We start from the raw sequence: 21922 nt of genomic DNA on the forward strand, positions 1-21922 counted from the left end.
TGTGAATACAGGAAGATGTGAATACAGGAAGATGTGAATACAGGAAGATGTGAATACAGGAAGATGTGAATACAGGAAGATGTGAATACAGGAAGATGTGAATGCAGGAAGATGTGAATGCAGGAAGATGTGAATGCAGGAAGATGTGAATACAGGAAGATGTGAATACAGGAAGATGTGAATACAGGAAGATGTGAATACAGGAAGATGTGAATACAGGAAGATGTGAATACAGGAAGATGTGAATGCAGGAAGATGTGAATGCAGGAAGATGTGAATACAGGAAGATGTGAATGCAGGAAGATGTGAATGCAGGAAGATGTGAATACAGGAAGATGTGAATACAGGAAGATGTGAATACAGGAAGATGTGAATGCAGGAAGATGTGAATGCAGGAAGATGTGAATGCAGGGAGTTTGAGACGACACAAAAAAGTGAGGCAAAAATGGCAAATAGAGGACAGACAGACGGACGGACGGACGGACGCACGCACGGACGGACGGACGGACGGACGCACGGACGGACAGGCTGACAGACGGACGGACTGACAGACGGACTGACAGACTGACAGACAGACAGACAGACGGACGGACGGACAGACAGACACGCTGTTTGTACGTATAGTGCAGCGATGGCCCAGTGGTCTGAACAGAGTTGGAGAAATCTAGTAGACGGACTAGTGGGGGACATAACCAGCGGACCCCAGTGTCTCAACCACTCAGTCCTGTCACACCCAGAACCAGCCGGACCAGGCCCCCTGTCACACCCAGAACCAGCCGGACCAGGCCCTCTGTCACACCCAGAACCAGCCGGATCAGGCCCTCTGTCACACCCAGAACCAGCCGGACCAAAGGTGCTTCAACAAAGCACTGATTAAAGGGTCTGAATACTTATGTAAATGTATAATACCTGTTTCTGCTTTGTCATTATGGGTTATTGTGTGTAGATTGATGGAGAGAAAAAACGATTTAATACATTTCAAAATAAGGTTTTTACGTAACAAAATGTGGAAAAAAGTCAAGGAGTCTGAATACTTTCCAAAGGCACACGCTCTTAGCTTTTTCCAGAACAGCTACTATGTCCTTGAACCTCAGGAACTAGACCCCTATCGGCCTTGGCCTGTCACCTGTGCTTGTCACCTGGGCCTGTCACCTTGGCCTGTCACCTTGGCCTGTCACCTGTGCCTGTCACCTGTGCCTGTCACCTTGGCCTGTCACCTGGGCCTGTCACCTTGGCCTGTCACCTGTGCATGTCACCTGGGCCTGTCACCTGGGCCTGTCACCTGGGCCTGTAACCTGGGCCTGTCACCTGGGCCTGTCACCTGCGCCTGTCACCTGCGCCTGTCACCTGTGCCTGTCACCTTGGCCTGTCACCTGTGCCTGTCACCTTGGCCTGTCACCTGCGCCTGTCACCTTGGCCTGTCACCTGGGCCTGTCACCTGGGCCTGTCACCTTGGCCTGTCACCTGTGCCTGTCACCTTGGCCTGTCACCTTTGCCTGTCACCTGTGCCTGTCACCTGTGCCTGTCATCTGGGCCTGTCACCTGTGCCTGTCACCTTGGCCTGTCACCTGGGCCTGTCAACTGGGCCTGTCACCTGTGCCTGTCACCTGGGCCTGTCACCTGGGCCTGTCACCTGGGCCTGTCACCTGTGCCTGTCACCTGGGCCTGTCACCTGTGCCTGTCACCTTGGCCTGTCACCTGTGCCTGTCACCTGTGCCTGTCACCTGTGCATGTCACCTGGGCCTGTCACCTGGGCCTGTCAGCTGGGCCGAAAAAATTAGAAAGCTGTGTTCGGTAACAGGGGAGTGAGAGAAGAGGAGGTGGTCTGGTCTTTGGGTTCAGCACCATGGACAGCAGCACTATAGAACCAGAGTACAGTACCTCTCTGACTGAGTTGGCTCTATGTAGGATCACTTCCTCACTCTCCCCACAGTGCCCCCTGCAGGCTGGTTCACTCACTGCACGACATAAAGTAAATCGCTCCATTAACCACAATGAGATACTTAAGCAATAAGATATATGGCCAATATACCACAGCTAAGGGCTGTTCTTAAGCACGACGCAACGTGGAGTGCCTGGACATATATCACAAACCCCCAAAGAGCCTTATTGCTATTATAAACTGTAATTGGAGCAGTAAAACTATATGTTGAGTCAAACCTGTTGGTAAATACGATCTGATATACCACGGCTTTCAGTTTGTAAAAAAGGGTCAACTGGTTTACCACTGCATTCGACAGTTGTGACATTCTTGATGAGTTTGTCTGCAAAAAAAATAAAAAAAATAATAGTTTGTTTGTTCGTCAAATGAGTTGTACAACCTGAGTGAGAATTTAGCCTGAGGTACATGGTAGGTTGTCAGATTGATGGAGCCGAGAGACTAACTCACCAATCTGGGCAGTGAGGACTTCAGCAGGGAAAAGGATCTTCAGAGATGGACCAGGAGGAGGCTGAGGCTGGTCCCATCTCTTCAACGCTTGGATTTGATCATTATAGACAGGTGTGAGTGAGAGATGATGTACCGAGTTTTAAAAAGGGTTTAATAAAAATGTGAAAACCTACAGGACAGTAGATCTCCAGGAAGAGGGTTGGACTGATAACTTCTACTTCCTGGAGATCAACTGTCCTGTAGGTTTTCATTCCAACCTTCTACCTGGAGATCTACTGTCCTGTAGGTTTTCAGTCCAACCCTCTTCCTGGAGATCTACCGTCCTGTAGGTTTTCAGTCCAACCCTCTTCCTGTAGATCTACTGTCCTGTAGGTTTTCAGTTCAACCCTCTTCCTGTAGATCTACTGTCCTGTAGGTTTTCAGTCCAACCTTCTACCTGGAGATCTACCGTCCTGTAGGTTTTCAGTCCAAACCTTCTACCTGGAGATCTACTGTCCTGTAGGTTTTCAGTCCAACCCTCTTCCTGGAGATCTACCGTCCTGTAGGTTTTCAGTCCAACCTTCTACCTGGAGATCTACTGTCCTGTAGGTTTTCAGTCCAACCTTCTACCTGGAGATCTACCGTCCTGTAGGTTTTCAGTCCAACCTTCTACCTGTAGATCTACTGTCCTGTAGGTTTTCAGTCCAACCTTCTACCTGGAGATCTACCGTCCTGTAGGTTTTCAGTCCAACCTTCTACCTGGAGATCTACCGTCCTGTAGGTTTTCAGTCCAACCTTCTACCTGGAGATCTACTGTCCTGTAGGTTTTCAGTCCAACCTTCTACCTTCTCTCTCTATATATATATACAGTGTTGTAATGATGTACAAATGGTTAAAGTACACAAGGGAAAATAAATAAGCATAAATATGGGTTGTATTTACAATGGTGTTTGTTCTTCACTGGTTGCCCTTTTCTTGTGACAAAAGGTCACAAATCTTGCTGCTGTGATGGCACAGCACTCTCTTTCACTCTCTCTCACCTCACACTCTCAGTCTTCAACTGACCCCCTGCAAACCCCTTCACAACAACATTAGTGGATCTGCTGAAACGGGACATCATTCTCTGCCCTCTTTCTGCACTAGGTGAACTTTGACCCATTACAGGTTTGTTATGACTTGAGTCTCCCTTTGTTAAACATGATCTTCACACACTAACCAAAACAATGAGTGATTTAACACTACACTATAATGGCTTCTGAATCGACGTATACCTCCTGATTAGGCTATAACATTATATGACCTTGGAAACCAAATTGGGGCGGCAGGTAGTCTAGTGGTTAGAGTGTAGAGTGACAGGTTGCCTAGTGGTTAGAGTGTAGAGGTGGCAGGTAGCCTAGTGGTTAGAGTGTAGAGGTGGCAGGTAGCCTAGTGGTTAGAGTGTAGAGGTGGCAGGTAGCCTAGTGGTTAGAGTGTAGAGGTGGCAGGTAGCCTAGTGGTTAGAGTGTAGAGGCGGCAGGTAGCCTAGTGGTTAGAGTGTAGAGGTGGCAGGTAGCCTAGTTGTTAGAGTGTAGAGGTGGCAGGTAGCCTAGTGGTTAGAGTGTAGAGGCGGCAGGTAGCCTAGTGGTTAGAGTGTTGGACTGGTAACCAAAAGGTTGCTGAATCAAATCCTCGAGCTGACAAGGTAAACATCTGTTGTTCTGCCCCTGAACAAGGCACTTAACCCAAATGTTCCCTGGTAAGCCGTCAGTGTAAATAAGAATTGTTCTTTAACTGACTTGCCTAGTTAAATACAACATTTAAAAATATTAAAATCTTGAGCCAAATTGTCACGCTGACCAGCTAGTCTGTCACAAAACACCATAAAAACACACGTATTGAAAGCGAACGTTGAGGACGGTAGGGGAAAACGAAGGAGAGGGAACAAGAAAGAATGTAATTAACCCGGAAACACAGTATTAAAGAATAAAGAGACAAGTTGAGCTTCTAAATATCTGTTTATTACTATCGGTCTCCAATAGTAATCAGAAGGAACAAGGTCTTGCCCTTTAAACGAGTTCCTAGAAAGAGGATCGCTCCTATAATACACGACACATGGAATTCATTTGGCATGCTCCTTGACACATTTACTCACATACACAGATATGATTAATATGTTTGTCACGGCTCGTTAAAATACACGAAATATACACGATAAATACACGATGATAATAACACCAGCAGCAACAAACAAAACAGAAAGTCTTTAAATATGACTGAGTAGAATTGGTCTCTCCTGAGTCCTTAATCAAATCAGAATGGCTCCTGTAAAATTGTCTTATCCAATCACCACACGGGAGGAAGTGAAAGCAATGACAATAGCGCATAAATAAATTGAGAGGTACAGCCGAAAGGAGGGACGAAAGTTCTCTGTATGAAAAGGACACACACACACATTCGCGGATTCACGCACGCACGCACTCACGTACATACACAAACACTCCCACATACAGCAACCTAGATGACAGAAGTCACACTGCACTGGGGCACATGGTATACGGAGAAGACAACAATATCTCTATGATATTATTAACATCTCCGAGTTGACAGTTTTCCTATCTTCCATGATCATACAAAAAAAATGAATCGTTTTTTATTCTGAAGGACGAATAATCTGGACCATAAAACTACCAGCCTCACCAACCACAGAAAGGGGTCAGAGTTACTTAACATCAAGAGAAAAAAAAAACATAACACACATTTCTCAAAATAAACTGCATATCCCTATCAGTGCACATGGACTTAGATCTATATTGTTACACCTTCAGGAACCAAAACACAACCATATTTAGTGTCCTTACACAGATAGTCTGCTTCCTTAATATTTTAAGGGTTAAATGATGCAGGAATGTAGAGTTAAATTCAGGTGACAATTACACACAGTATAGAACAGGGCGAGGGTTATTTAGTCTCTTCAGGAAAGAATCATTACAACACCTGGCAACCCCGGAATCATCACAACACCTGGCAACCTGGAATCATCACAACACCTTGGTTACCCGGAATCATCACAACACCTTGGTTACCCGGAATCATCACAACACCTGGCAACCCGTAATCATCACAACACCTGGCAACCCGGTATCATCACAACACCTGGTAACCCGGAATCATCACAACACCTTGGTTACCCGGAATCATCTCAAGACCTGGCAAGTCGGAATCATCACCACACCTGGCAACCCGGAATCATCACAACACCTTGGTTACCCGGAATCATCACAACACCTTGGTTACCGGAATCATCACAACACCTGGCAACCCGTAATCATCACAACACCTGGCAACCTGGAATCATCACAACACCTTGGTTACCCAGAGTCATCACAACACCTGGCAACCCGTAATCATCACAACACCTGGCAACCCGGTATCATCACAACACCTGGTAACCCGGAATCATCACAACACCTTGGTTACCCGGAATCATCTCAAGACCTGGCAAGCCGGAATCATCACAACACCTGGCAACCCGGAATCATCAAAACACCTGGCAACCTGGAATCATCACAACACCTGGTAACCTTGACACAAACATACTTTAGTAGGTGAAAGGGTTGAGGAGAAAGCCAACGAGTCATATCAAAAAGGTCTAAGGTCTCTTATGGCTGGTATTATGGTGTGATGCCTCAGCCACTAGAGGAGTTTCTCTGAGAGGTTACGCCCTCTGTAAAGCCCTAAGGGTCATCTTCAATGTCTTTTCTGAGTGATTGTGTTGGAAAAAGATGATAAAGAACACTAGATAAACTCCTTTGTAAAACACCTCTTGATAGTATGTACGTATACTGAAACATATTTCTGTTTTATGGCGATTTAAAACAAGTGAACAAGTCAACTGATATGCCACAATCTGACCCTATAGCCTCAGGAACCCCCCCCCCCAAAAAAAATAAAAAATACTTCTAACCAGCTTGTACACCATGCTAGACATGGATACAGAAGAGACAGCTGACGATGCAGTGCTGTTTCTCATGCCGATACCTACAGTATCACGCTGGCACAAACCCAGAGGTTAGGAAAGGGAAGGGAGGATGGCACAGGGAATTGGGTCAGAGAGAGACAGAGAAAATAAGAATCTGGTGGAGAGAGAGGAGAAGAGAAGAGAAGAGAAGAGGAGAGGAGAGGAGAGGAGAGGAGAGGAGAGGAGAGGAGAGGAGAGGAGGGGAGGGGAGGGGAGGGGAGGGCAGGGGTGAGGAGAGGAGAGGAGATAATAAAGGATCTTGTGGACGAGAGAGAAGTCAGAGGAGAATAAATATGGCGTCTCCTCTCTCACAGCCTGGAGGTGAAGTTCTCGGGGAACACCCCTTTGAGCGAGCTCTGTTTATTCTGGATCCAGTCTTCCTGCTTCATCCCCATCAGCCAGCCCTCGTCCTGAAACAAACACATCATGTGGATTAAGAGGAACCCAAAGCACACCGTTTTGTAATGTAGCTGAGGACATGAAATAGATAGACACGTTGTTTGTACATCAAAGCTGCCTCACAGTACAGAAACGGTTCTGGCAAAAAAAACAGGCTATTAAATGTAGTTCATTCTTCTATTGTTGGAAGAATCATTTACAAACAAAGGCATTTGATAAAGCACAAACAGAATGTACCATCAGGCTATGACTAAGAACACTGACCTGTTCTTCTGGGTTGTCGAAGGCCACAACCAGCACTATGTCTCCAGCCTTCATCTCCAGCTCATCCGAGTCATTAGCAGCATAGTCATGCATGGTGGTCACCTGAACACGATGAAGAAAATAGTATTCAAATGATTTCCTACTTGGAAAGGCTCTCCAGAGGGTAGTGGGTAGTGAGGACTGCACAACGCATCACCGGGGGCAAACTACCTGCCCTCCAGGACACCTACACCACCCGTTGTTACAGGAAGGCCATAAAGATCATCAAGGACATCAACCACCCGAACCACTGCCTGTTCACCCCGCTATCATCCAGAAGGCGAGGTCAGTACAGGTGCATCAAAGCTGGGACCGAGAGACTGAAAAACAGCTTCTATCTCAAGGCCATCAGACTGTTAAATAGCCACCACTAACATTGAGTGGCTGCTGCCAACACACTGTCATTGACACTGACCCAACTCCAGCCATTTTAATAATGGAAATTGATGGGAAATGATGTAAATATATCACTAGCCACTTTAAACAATGCTACCTTATATAATGTTACTTACCCTACATTATTCATCTCATATGCATATGTATATACTGTACTCTACAACATCGACTGCATCCTTATGTAACACATGTATCACTAGCCACTTTAACTATGCCACTTTGTTTACTTTGTCTACACACTCATCTCATATGTATATACTGTACTCGATACCATCTACTGTATGCTGCTCTGTACCATCACTCATTCATATATCCTTATGTACATGTTCCTTATCCCCTTACACTGTGTATAAGACAGTAGTTTTGGAATTGTTAGTTAGATTACTTGTTGGTTATCACTGCATTGTCGGAACTAGAAGCACAAGCATTTCGCTACACTCGCATTAACATCTGCTAACCATGTGTATGTGACAAATAAAATTTGATTTGATTTGATTTGATTTTTAGATACATATTACATAACATAGAATTTATTCACATATCGATCATCAATTATTCACATATCAATCATCATCCCCACTCACTTTGAAGAGGAATCCTGGAGGCATTTCTACCGTCTCTGAATCCCCGTTGGTTGCTGCTGCTGCCACAACAGGGGTCTGTGATAAAAGAAGTCACAAAAATAAGTCAACCAACCAACCAACCAACCAACCAACCAACCAATCAACCAATCAACCAACCAATCAACCAATCAACCAACCAATCAACCAATCAACCAACCAATCAACCAATCAACCAACCAATCAACCAATCAACCAACCAATCAACCAATCAACCAACCAACCAATCAACCAACCAACCAATCAACCAATCAACCAACCAACCAAGCAACCAACCAAGGTGCCACTTACCTCTTCTGGTGCTGCGGCTGCAGGTGTAGGGGCTGCAGCTGTAGGGGCTGCAGGTGTAGGGGCTGCAGGAGTCGTAAGTGTGTCAGCCTGTTAGAGACCGAGAGAAGAAGAACTGTTACACAAACAGCACATCATGATGTCACTAGAACTGCACCCCCAATCTATAAAGTATCCCCTGTTACAGCCAGGCAGTGTTTTCCAGACTGAAAGACTACGGTACATTTCATTTTGAAGGGATCCGGAGGAACAAGACCCTCTTTCTATATTTCATCTCTTTATTTATTCAGGAAGTCCCATTGTGGTCAGAATACCTATTTTTCAAAGGACACCTGGCACTGCCTACTACTACTACTTGGAAGAACCAGAGAGAACCAGAGAGAACCAGAGAGAACCAGAGAGAACCAGAGAGCTCCACCATCATGTGTCTACAACTACAGTATCCTCCATCCTGTCCTGCTAGACCACCAGACCAGTGTTGTAGCCGATGCATCCACCCAGCTCCAGATGCATCCTACTCTTTCCATCGTACCTGGGGCACCCCCTCCTCATCATCATCATCCCAACCAGCAGCCTCAGACTCAGCCACGGCAGCGGAAGCAGTGGCATCAGCAACACCATCGTCCCCCCAGGAGTCATCCACCCTCACAGGTAGAGAGCCATCGTCCCCCCAGGAGTCATCCACCCTCACAGGTAGAGAGCCATCGTCATCCCAGCCTGCTGTGGTGGCAGCTGTACCGTCATCCCCACAGCCAGCAGCACTCACCGGCAGGGTACCGTCATCCCCACAGCCAGCAGCACTCACCGGCAGGGTACCGTCATCCCCACAGCCAGCAGCACGCACCGGCAGGGTACCGTCATCATCCCAGCCGGCAGCACGCACCGGCAGGGTACCGTCATCATCCCAGCCCTGGGGCTCCTCTGGCGGAGCAGCAGTTTCCTCAGGCTAGGTGGGCGAGGGGTTGGGGTGGGGCAATTAAATGGGCAGAATGGGGCATGTCCATTGGTATGAGGAACCCATTCGAAGCCATAGAGACCAGGTTTAGAGCCAGAGTTTCCATGGCAATGGGCATGGGCAAGGGGGTAGGGGCAGAGGGAAGGGGTGAGGGGTAGGGGGCAGGGGGCAGGGGCGAGGGTTAAGGGGCGAAGGTATGGGGTGGGGGCAGTGAAATGGGGTATAAGAGGCCATAGGAAGCCATAATGACCAAGAACCGGGTCAGGCAAGGTTTCCATGGCAATGGGCCATTTATCGGGGATAATAGAAATGTAGGAAATTAATTCAAATTAATTAAATGAATGAATGAATTGATAAATAAAAAGGTTGATGATTGAAACGTGGGGGATGTGGCGAAAAAGTGAAAAGACCAATTAGGTTTTCGATCGTTAGATTTTCCAAATCAAAGAAGGTTGTTGTTATGGAGTTGGCATGATTGCGCAGACTGGTACTCAGGCTACCAGGTAACATCGTGGAAGGTCAGAGGTACAATTCCCTTTATGTTCTGCTTTACTATTTCCCCCAACAAAAACACAGAGATGTGGAGATAACAGTTTGGTTAGGGCACGAAAGCAAACCGGAAAACCCTGAAATAACTATTTTGTTATTCTGTTAGTATCAAGCAGTCCCTGAATTCAGCTAGACATTCCCATGGCTGTTGGATTAGCTAGTCAGTCCCTGATGGATGAGCTAGACAGTCCCTAATGGATCAGCTAGACAGTCCCTGTTGGATGAGCTAGACAGTCCCTGTTGGATCAGCTAGACAGTCCCATGGCTGTTGGATCAGCTAGATAGTCCCTGTTGGATTAGCTAAACAGTCCCTGTTGGATTAGCTAGACAGTCCCTGTTGGATTAGCTAGACAGTCCCATGGCTGTTGGATCAGCTAGATAGTCCCTGTTGGATTAGCTAGACAGTCCCTGTTGGACGAGCTAGACAGTCCCATGGCTGTTGAATTAGCTAGACCTTCCCTGTTGGATCAGCTAGACAGTCCCATGGCTGTTGGATGAGCAAGACTGTCCCATGACTGTTGGATCAATTATGCAGTCCCTGTTGTATCAGCTAGACAGTCCCTGTTGTATCAGCTAGACAGTCCCTGCTGGATCAGCTAGACAGTCCCTGTTGGATCAGCTAGGCAGTCTCATGGCTGTTGGATCAGCTAAACAGTCCCATGGCTGTTGGATCAACTATGCAGTCCCTGTTGGATCAGCTAGACAGTCCCTGTTGGATTAGCTAGACAGTCCCTGTTGGATTAGCTAGACAGTCCCTGTTGGATTAGCTAGACAGTCCCTGTTGGATCAGCTAGACAGTCTCGTGACTGTTGGATCAGCTAGACAGTCCCTATTGGATGAGCTAGACAGTCCCTGTTGGATCAGCTAGACAGTCCCTGTTGGATTATCTAGACAGTCCCTGTTGGATCAGCTAGACAGTCCCTGTTGGATCAGATAGACAGTCCCTGTTGGATCAGCTAGACAGTCTCATGACTGTTGGATCAGCTAGACAGTCTCATGACTGTTGGATCAGCTAGACAGTCCCTGTTGGATCAGCTAGACAGTCCCTGTTGGATCAGCTAGACAGTCTCATGACTGTTGGATCAGCTAGACAGTCCCTGTTGGATTAGCTAGACAGTCTCATGACTGTTGGATCAGCTAGACAGTCTCATGACTGTTGGATCAGCTAGACAGTCCCTGTTGGATCAGCTAGACAGTCCCTGTTGGATCAGCTAGACAGTCCCTGTTGGATCAGCTAGACAGTCCCTATTGGATTAGCTAGACAGTCCCTATTGGATTAGCTAGACAGTCCCATGACTGTTGGATCAGCTAGACAGTCCCTGTTGGATCAGCTAGACAGTCCCTGTTGGATCAGCTAGACAGTCCCTGTTGGATTAGCTAGACAGTCCCTGTTGGATCAGCTAGACAGTCCCTATTGGATTAGCTAGACAGTCCCTATTGGATCAGCTAGACAGTCCCTGTTGGATCAGCTAGACAGTCCCTGTTGGATCAGCTAGACAGTCCCTGTTGGATCAGCTAGACAGTCCCTGTTGGATCAGCTAGACAGTCCCTGTTGGATTAGCTAGACAGTCCCTATTGGATTAGCTAGACAGTCCCTATTGGATTAGCTAGACAGTCCCTATTGGATTAGCTAGACAGTCCCATGACTGTTGGATCAGCTAGACAGTCCCTGTTGGATCAGCTAGACAGTCCCTGTTGGATCAGCTAGACAGTCCCTATTGGATTAGCTAGACAGTCCCTGTTGGATCAGCTAGACAGTCCCTGTTGGAGGGAATCTATGGCCAATATAAAGTATGATGACTGTGCTTACCTCCCATGTGTCCCATGATACCGCCTTCAGCAGGAAAACAGAGAGAGACAGAGAGAGAAAGACAGAGAGAGAGAAAGACACACAGAGAGAGAGAGAGAGAGAGAGAGAGAGAGAGAGAGAGAGAGAGAGAGAGAGAGAGAGAGAGAGAGAGAGAGAGAGAGAGAGAGACAGAGAGAGAAAGACAGAGAGAGAGAAAGACACACAGAGAGAGAGAGAGAGAGAGAGAGAGAGCGAGAGAGAGAGAGAGAGAGAGAGAGAGACAGAGAGAGAAAGACAGAGAGAGAGAAAGACACACAGAGAGAGAGAGAGAGAGAGAGAGAGAGAGAAAGACACACAGAGAGAGACACACAGAGAGAGAGAGAGAGAGAGAGAGAGAGAGAGAGAGAGAGAGAGAGAGAGAGAGAGAGAGAGAGAGAGAGAGAGAGAGAGAGAGAGAGAGAGAGAGAGAGAGAGAGAGAGAGAGAGAGAGAGAGAGAGAGAGAGAGAGAGAGAGAGAGAGAGAGAGAGAGAGAGAGAGAGAGAGAGAGAGAGAGAGAGAGAGAGAGAGAGAGAGAGAGAGAGAGAGACAGAGAGAGAGAGAGAGAAGCGGTAGAGATGTTCAAACACAACAAATAAACAGAAGAAAACTCTCATGCATTTCAAAGTCATACATCTAAACAAACAGAAATTATGAAAATGCGAATAACGAGTCGCAAATATACACGGTGGTAATGAATGTCTCGCCAGGCAGACTGAGCTCAGCCAGGGTCTAAGCATGTATCAAACACGTATAGGAGCTGATACCAACTTGACTTATTGCCTGCTTGACCGTCTGCCTGAACGGGCCAACCCACCTGGGAGGCTGAGGACACGGCTGTGCCACCATGACTTGGTGCAGCCAGGATGGACAGGTCCATGTCCAACAGGTTGGCCCCTGCAGTGCTGTCAAACTGACATGGGAAGGAAGGATTCGATACATACAGACAGTTAACAGGAGAACAAGGGCGGGATTAGCAAGAGTCACACTTTACGTGGACAGCAGAGTTGGGTTCAAGTCAAATTCAGAAACTCGACTGAAATTCCAATATTCATATGTTTTTAATAACTTATCAGTAATCTGAAAACGAGAAGCTATTTATTGATGTCAAACGTGTTTGATTTTTGAGGGAATTTAAATTCATATCACTTTCTTGAATTGACTGACTTCAATTCCAAATTGACCCCAACCTTGGTGGAGAGTCGCCAACAGAAGACCTACAGTATCAACAAAATATCAACTGCAACTCTGTTGGTGTGTAACAGCTTGCCTGGGTTCTGATAAGGGTGGGGTAGAGTAAGGGTAGTGTAAGGGATAGGGTAGGTTAAGGGTAGAGTAGGGGTAGGTTTAGGGTAGAGTAGGGGTTAGGATAGGTTTAGGGTAGAGTAGGGGTTAGGGTAGGTTTAGGGTAGAGTAGGGGTTAGGGTAGGTTTAGGGTAGAGTAGGGGTTAGGGTAGGTTTAGGGTAGAGTAAGGGTTAGGGTAGGTTTAGGGTAGAGTAGGGGTTAGGGTAGGTTTATGGTAGAGTACGGGTTAGGGTAGGTTTAGGGTAGAGTAAGGGTTAGGGTAGGTTTAGGGTAGAGTAAGGGTTAGGGTAGATTTAGGGTAGAGTAGGGATTAGGGTAGGTTTAGGGTAGAGTAAGGGTTAGGGTAGGTTTAGGGTAGAGTAAGGGTTAGGGTAGGTTTAGGGTAGAGTAAGGTTAGAGTTAGGGTAGGTTTAGGTTAGAGTAGGGGTTAGGGTAGGTTTAGGGTAGAGTAAGGTTTAGGGTAGAGTAGGGGTTCGGGTAGGGTTAGGGTTAGGGTAAGTTTAGGGTAGAGTAGGGGTTAAGGTAGGTTTAGGGTAGGTTTAGGGGTTAGGGTAGGTTTAGGGTAGAGTAGGGGTTAGGGTAGGTTTAGGGTAGAGTAAGGGTTAGGGTAGGTTTAGGGTAGAGTAAGGGTTAGGGTAGGTTTAGGGTAGAGTAAGGGTTAGGGTAGGTTTAGTGTAGAGTAAGGGTTAAGGTAGGTTTAGTGTAGAGTAAGGGTTAGGGTAGAGTAAGGGTTAGGGTAGGTTTAGGGTAGAGTAAGGGTTAGGGTTCGGGTAGGTTTAGGGTAGAGTAAGGGTTAGGGTAGGGTTAGGGTAGAGTAAGGGTTAGGGTTAGGGTAGGGTTAGGGTAGGTTTAGGGTAGGTTTAGGGGTTAGGGTAGGTTTAGGGTAGAGTAGGGGTTAGGGTAGGTTTAGGGTAGAGTAAGGGTTAGGGTAGGTTTAGGGTAGAGTAAGGGTTAGGGTAGGTTTAGGGTAGAGTAAGGGTTAGTGTTAGGGTAGGTTTAGGGTAGAGTAAGGGTTAGGGTAGGTTTGGGGTAGAGTAAGGGTTAGGGTTAGGGTAGGTTTAGGGTAGGTTTAAGGGTTAGGGTATGTTTAGGGTAGGTTTAGGGGTTAGGGTAGGTTTAGGGTAGAGTAGGGGTTAGGGTAGGTTTAGGGTAGAGTAAGGGTTAGGGTAGGTTTAGGGTAGAGTAAGGGTTAGGGTAGGTTTAGGGTAGAGTAAGGGTTAGGGTTAGGGTAGGTTTAGGGTAGAGTAAGGGTTAGGGTAAGGAGTCAGGCATGACGTGATAAAGGAAAAGAGAACAGGGAACAGGCTGTACCTGTGTTGGGGACGTAACACTGATGTTAGGAGCAGCAGCAGCATCAAACAGGTTAATGATGTTTTCTGGTTTCATGTCCCGACAGGGGCTGGATTCAGGCCGCGGCGGCATCACTGGTCTCAGCTGCACAACGTAAGGAGAGAAAGACAGGTCAAGGGTCACCTGGCATACGTTGAAACGTGTGCCTTCCTGTTGGCTTACTTTTGCAAAAGAACTATGAATGAATGGAATTCAAATTCAAATAATTGTCAACATATAACATCACATTAAGGTGTAGAACGTTCACGCTCACTATTTCTTTAATCAATAACATGAGCTTGTCTGACCACCACACTTACTACTGCCAACTTCAAATTTCTGAATCTCCTAAAAGAGTCACAAGACGGCATTTCAACGTTTCATCACTACAAAGTCCTACTTTCTGTGATCAACTTGAGATAGAACTAAATGAGTTCATCATGATCAATAAAAAGAATCTGATTCTATCAAAGGTGTCAAACATTATTTTCAGATCAGCTTTTTATTAATTTATTTGACCTTTATTTAACTAGGGAAGTCAGTTAAGAAAAAAAATATTATTTTCAATGACGGCCTAGGAACAGTGGGTTAATGGCCTTGTTCAGGGGTAGAACAACAGATTTTTACCTTATCAGCTCTAACCACTAGGATACCTGCCTCCTCTAACTATTCCTCTTTCCAAAGTCAAGACAGAACCTAATTTATTGATATGGTAGAGAGCAGAATTTGCAGATATATTAACTATTGTATCTGAAACTGTGGAATTACTATCAGAACCCCAATTAATCAATCACTGTATTACAAGGAACAATAGCAGATCTATTTCTTTAAACATTAAAATGAGCTTGTCTGACCACCACACTTACTACTGCCAACTTAAAATTTCAGAACCCCAATTAATCAATCAAAGATTATCCTGCTTCGATGAAGAACTGTACACCTCTGACTGTAAATCCTAAAATAATTAATTCCATCAATGGGACAGTTGTAAATCATGCAGAGCAAAATGTCACGATTGCAGATTTTAGAGAAAAACAAATGTCGGTACGTACAAGTGTCTTATATCGGCTGAAAGCTTAAATTCTTGTTAATATAACTGCACTGTCCAATTTACAGAAGCTATTACCTCGAAACAATGCCATGCTATTGTTTGAGGAGAGCTCCTAACAACAAAACACTTTTTTCACTGCAATAGATTTGATAAATTCACCTCTGAAGGTGAAATGTGTACTTACATTCTGAAATCTTGCTCTGATTTATCATCCAAAGGGTCCCAGAGATAACATGAAGTGTTGTTTTGTTAGACAAAATCAATTCTCATATCCTAAAAAGGTCCATATAGCATGCACGATCTGTTATGTATTTCCACTCGTTCAATTTGCAAAGAAAGGAATCTGTGAAAATCTCACCCTAAACGTTGTTTGAACGAGTCAAATCACGTTCGTATTTATTCCGCAGAGATCCTAGAAGGTTACAAGACTTCATTCTTTCATTAGGGGTGTAGGACACCAGATTTGCGGTCTATATTATCAGATGTTTACTATTATTAGCAAACAGCATGATCACCTGTAACCCAACTGATGAAGCATTGTGGCTATAACATGTACATAGGCTAAAGCATTGGGTTTGTTCATCTACCGAATTGGACACAACATTCTGATTGCTCTTATTATTCATAATTATTATTTGAGTGGAAATATAAATAATTACTCATTATTATTCACTCAAAAAATAAATAGGTTAAACTATTCTACTTTAGAGTTTAGTTTTAACACCATTACAAGGAAGGTTCCATCCTGAGTGATAAAGTAGGAGGCTTTGAATTCCTTCACCAGCAGCTACAGTAGCTGAGTACCACATAGACTATTACAGTAGACTACACACTACAGTCTGAGCTGAGTACCACATAGACTATTACAGTAGACTACACACTACAGTAGCTGAGTACCACATAGACTATTACAGTAGACTACACACTACAGTCTGAGCTGAGTACCACATAGACTATTACAGTAGACTACACACTACAGTAGCTGAGTACCACATAGACTATTACAGTAGACTACACACTACAGTCTGAGCTGAGTACCACATAGACTATTACAGTAGACTACACACTACAGTCTGAGCTGAGTACCACATAGACTATTACAGTAGACTACACACTACAGTAGCTGAGCACCACATAGACTATTATAGTAGACTACACACTACAGTCTGAGCTGAGTACCACATAGACTATTACAGTAGACTACACACTACAGTCTGAGCTGAGTACCACATAGACTATTACAGTAGACTACACACTACAGTCTGAGCTGAGTACCACATAGACTATTACAGTAGACTACACACTACAGTCTGAGCTGAGTACCACATAGACTATTACAGTAGACTACACACTACAGTCTGAGCTGAGTACCACATAGACTATTACAGTAGACTACACACTACAGTCTGAGCTGAGTACCACATAGACTATTACAGTAGACTACACACTACAGTCTGAGCTGAGCACCACATAGACTATTACAGTAGACTACACACTACAGTCTGAGCTGAGTACCACATAGACTATTACAGTAGACTACACACTACAGTCTGAGCTGAGCACCACATAGACTATTACAGTAGACTACACACTACAGTCTGAGCTGAGTACCACATAGACTATTACAGTAGACTACACACTACAGTCTGAGCTGAGCACCACATAGACTATTACAGTAGACTACACACTACAGTCTGAGCTGAGTACCACATAGACTATTACAGTAGACTACACACTACAGTCTGAGCTGAGCACCACATAGACTATTACAGTAGACTACACACTACAGTCTGAGCTGAGTACCACATAGACTATTACAGTAGACTACACACTACAGTCTGAGCTGAGCACCACATAGACTATTACAGTAGACTACACACTACAGTCTGAGCTGAGTACCACATAGACTATTACAGTAGACTACACACTACAGTCTGAGCTGAGTACCACATAGACTATTACAGTAGACTACACACTACAGTCTGAGCTGAGTACCACATAGACTATTACAGTAGACTACACACTACAGTCTGAGCTGAGTACCACATAGACTATTACAGTAGACTACACACTACAGTCTGAGCTGAGTACCACATAGACTATTACAGTAGACTACACACTACAGTCTGAGCTGAGTACCACATAGACTATTACAGTAGACTACACACTACAGTCTGAGCTGAGCACCACATAGACTATTACAGTAGACTACACACTACAGTCTGAGCTGAGTACCACATAGACTATTACAGTAGACTACACACTACAGTCTGAGCTGAGCACCACATAGACTATTATAGTAGACTACACACTACAGTCTGAGCTGAGTACCACATAGACTATTACAGTAGACTACACACTACAGTCTGAGCTGAGCACCACATAGACTATTACAGTAGACTACACACTACAGTCTGAGCTGAGTACCACATAGACTATTACAGTAGACTACACACTACAGTCTGAGCTGAGCACCACATAGACTATTACAGTAGACTACACACTACAGTCTGAGCTGAGTACCACATAGACTATTACAGTAGACTACACACTACAGTCTGAGCTGAGCACCACATAGACTATTACAGTAGACTACACACTACAGTCTGAGCTGAGTACCACATAGACTATTACAGTAGACTACACACTACAGTCTGAGCTGAGCACCACATAGACTATTACAGTAGACTACACACTACAGTCTGAGCTGAGTACCACATAGACTATTACAGTAGACTACACACTACAGTCTGAGCTGAGTACCACATAGACTATTACAGTAGACTACACACTACAGTCTGAGCTGAGCACCACATAGACTATTACAGTAGACTACACACTACAGTCTGAGCTTAGCACCACATAGACTATTACAGTAGACTACACACTACAGTCTGAGCTGAGTACCACATAGACTATTACAGTAGACTACACACTACAGTCTGAGCTGAGTACCACATAGACTATTACAGTAGACTACACACTACAGTCTGAGCTGAGCACCACATAGACTATTACAGTAGACTACACACTACAGTCTGAGCTGAGCACCACATAGACTATTATAGTAGACTACACACTACAGTCTGAGCTGAGTACCACATAGACTATTACAGTAGACTACACACTACAGTCTGAGCTGAGTACCACATAGACTATTACAGTAGACTACACACTACAGTAGCTGAGCACCACATAGACTATTACAGTAGACTACACACTACAGTCTGAGCTGAGCACCACATAGACTATTACAGTAGACTACACACTACAGTCTGAGCTGAGTACCACATAGACTATTACAGTAGACTACACACTACAGTAGCTGAGCACCACATAGACTATTACAGTAGACTACACACTACAGTCTGAGCTGAGCACCAGATAGACTATTACAGTCTCTTCATCTGAACATCGGCATGTCAGCAACAATCATTGTTGTTCACTGCACAAAGTTTAACCTGTTACGGCACCTCAGTACCTCCAGGCTCTGATCAGGCCCTACACCCAAACAAGGGCACTGCGTTCATCCACCTCTGGCCTGCTCGCCTCCCTACCACTGAGGAAGTACAGTTCCCGCTCAGCCCAGTCAAAACTGTTCGCTGCTCTGGCCCCCCAATGGTGGAACAAACTCCCTCACGACGCCAGGACAGCGGAGTCAATCACCACCTTCCGGAGACACCTGAAACCCCACCTCTTTAAGGAATACCTAGGATAGGATAAGTAATCCTTCTCACCCCTCCCCCCCTTTAAGATTTAGATGCACTATTGTAAAGTGACTGTTCTACTGGATGTCATAAGGTGAATGCACCAATTTGTAAGTCGCTCTGGATAAGAGCGTCTGCTAAATGACTTAAATGTAAAATGTAAATGTAAAGTTTAACCTGTTAAGTCTACCCCCTACTTTTTCGAACATTCTGTTAAAAATCGCGCAACATTTCAGCGTCCTGCTACTCATGCCAGACATATAGTATATGCATATGATTAGTATGTGTGGATAGAAAACACTCTGACGTTTCTAAAACTGGTTAAATCACGGCTGTGACTATAACAGAGCCTTCGTTTCATCGAAAAGCGGAAGAAAAACTGATATCAATGCGCCACTTGCATGTATTGTCTATTAGAAATCAAATTAAATGGGGCTGAGATTGCAAGTCCTACAGCATCCACACGATGTCGCCAGTCTTGTCAATTGCCTGCGCTTTGTTTCTTGGCCAAACGAGTAAGAGAGAGCCCGTTTCTTCCGGTCTCCGACAGGATGTTTTGGATGAGAAATTTCCGGACATGATTTCAAGACGTGGAGCTACGTGGAGCTATTGAATACACATTGCCCCGTGATGTCTGTAGCTCAGTTGGTAGAGCATGGCGCTTGTAATGCCAGGGTAGTGGGTTCGATCCCCGGGACCACCCATACGTAGAATGTATGCACACATGACTGTAAGTCGCTTTGGATAAAAGCGTCTGCTAAATGGCATATATTATTATATTATATTATTATATTATAAATCTGATAGATTATTAACGTTTACTAATACCTAAAGTTGGATTACAAAAGTATTTAGAAGTGTTTTGTGAAAGTTTATCGTCAACTTTTTTAATTTAAAAAAATTACGTTGTGTTTTAAAAAGCTGTTTTTTCCTTGATCACACACTTTCCATAGATCGATATTTAGGGTATATATAGACCAATTTAATCGGAAAAAAGACCCAATAGTGATGTTTATGGGACATCTAGGAGTGCCAACAAAGAAGATCGTCAAAGGTAATGAATGCTTTATATTTTATTTCTGCTTTTTGTGTAGCTATGCTAATTATTTTGTTTACGTCACCTTCAGGTATTTCGGGGTGTTGCATGCTATCAGATAATAGCTTCTCATGCTTTCGCCGAAAAGCATTTTAAGAATCTGACTTGTTGGCTGGATTCACAACGAGTGTAGCTTTAATTCAGTACCCTGCATGTGTGTTTTAATGAATGTTTGAGTTTTAACGAGTGCTATTAGCATTTAGCGTAGCGCATTTGCATTTCCAGATGGCTAGATGAGACGCCTGCGCGTCGGGTCGTCATAAGAGGTTAACTTCTTGCGTCGAGCCATCCCGGATCCGGGATCTTGAATACAGCCTCAAGCTCATTACCATAACGCAACGTTAAGTATTCATAAAAATCGCAAATGAAATGAAATAAATATGCTCTCAAGCTTAGCCTTTTGTTAACCTCTTCAACCTATGGGGGCGCTATGTCATTATTGGATAAAAAAAAACGTACCCGTTTTAAGCACAATATTTTGTCACGAAAAGATGCTCGACTATGCATATAATTGCCAGCGTTGGAAAGAAAACACTCTGACGTTTTCAAAACTGCAAAGATATTATCTGTGAGTACCCCAGAACTGGTCTTCCAGGCGAAACCAAGATGAAACTTCAAACAGGAAATGAACAGGATTTTTGACGCTGTGTTTTACTGACGTCTCCTTATATGGCTGTGAACGAGCCTAAGCTCTCTGCCGTTCATCCAAGATGTCTGCAGCATTGTGGCGTATTTGTAGGCAAGGGTCCGTCCGGTGTCCTTTGTCTAAATTGGTGCGTAATTCCCAGTGGCAACCATTGTACCTTGCGTTACAGAAGGAGACTCTTCATCCAAGATGTCTGCAGCATTGTGGCGTATTTGTAGGCATATCATTGGAAGATTGGCCATAAGAGACTACACTTGCCAAGGGGCCGTCCGGTGGCCTTTGTCTAAATTGGTGCGTAATTCCGAGTGGTATTCATTCTACCTTGCGATACAGAAGGAGAAGGATACTTCCAGGAACGATACATCATTGAAGAGATATGTGAAAAACACCTTGAGGATTGGTTCTAAACAACGTTTGCCATGTTTCAGTCGATATTATGGAGTTAATTTGGAAAAAAGTTTGGCGTTTCGATAACTGAATTTCTTTTTTTTTTGGTAGCCAAACGTGACGCACCAAACGGACCGATTTCTCCTGCACAAAAAATCTTTCAGGAAAAACTGAACATTTGCTATCTAACTGAGAGTCTCCTCATTGAAAACATCCAAAGTTCTTCAAAGGTAAATGATTTATTGAATGTTTTTGCTGGTTTTTGTGAAAATGTGGCCTGCTAATGCTAACGCTAAATGCTAATGCTAAATGCTAACGCTAAATGCTAGTTTGCTATGGTAGAGAAGCATATTTTTGAAAATCTGAGATGACAGTGTTGTTAACAAAAGGCTAAGCTTGAGAGCTAGCATATTAATTTCATTTCATTTGCGATTTTCATGAATAGTTAACGTTGCGTTATGGTAATGGGCTTGAGGCTATGATTACGCTACCGGATCCGGGCATGGCTCGATGCAAGAAGTTAATAGAGAAAATTAGAGAATACATTTATTTGGGAATATATTTATTTGGGAATATATTTTGTAGAACAGACATGCTTCACTATTAGGCTATGTCATTCCAGCCCCTGTGTGTGTGTGTGTGTGTGTGTGTGTGTGTGTGTGTGTGTGTGTGTGTGTGTGTGTGTGTGTGTGTGTGTGT

The 21922-nt window shown here is 44.5% G+C and overlaps 1 protein-coding gene across 6 annotated transcripts in view; it reads right to left on the reverse strand.

Moving 5' to 3' along the window:
* Positions 1-4343: 4343 nt before the first annotated feature.
* Positions 4344-21922, reverse strand: part of LOC124032221 (myc box-dependent-interacting protein 1) — a 40014-nt gene continuing 22435 nt past the window's right edge. For 2 of the 6 annotated variants that reach the window (XM_046344504.1, XM_046344749.1), the window contains 8 exons: positions 14319-14441; positions 12519-12614; positions 11686-11709; positions 8904-9317; positions 8375-8461; positions 8048-8122; positions 7029-7130; positions 4344-6775 (listed from right to left, as the gene is read on the reverse strand). In XM_046344504.1, the coding sequence (XP_046200460.1) occupies positions 6674-6775; positions 7029-7130; positions 8048-8122; positions 8375-8461; positions 8904-9317; positions 11686-11709; positions 12519-12614; positions 14319-14441 (1023 nt within the window). In that variant the 3' untranslated portion in view covers positions 4344-6673. The remainder of the gene's footprint in view (positions 6776-7028; positions 7131-8047; positions 8123-8374; positions 8462-8903; positions 9318-11685; positions 11710-12518; positions 12615-14318; positions 14442-21922) is intronic. The other 4 variants (XM_046344664.1, XM_046344579.1, XM_046344825.1 and 1 more) reach the window with 4 other exon arrangements.

The sequence above is a fragment of the Oncorhynchus gorbuscha genome, linkage group LG01 (assembly GCF_021184085.1).
Source record: "Oncorhynchus gorbuscha isolate QuinsamMale2020 ecotype Even-year linkage group LG01, OgorEven_v1.0, whole genome shotgun sequence".
NCBI lineage: Eukaryota > Metazoa > Chordata > Actinopteri > Salmoniformes > Salmonidae > Oncorhynchus > Oncorhynchus gorbuscha.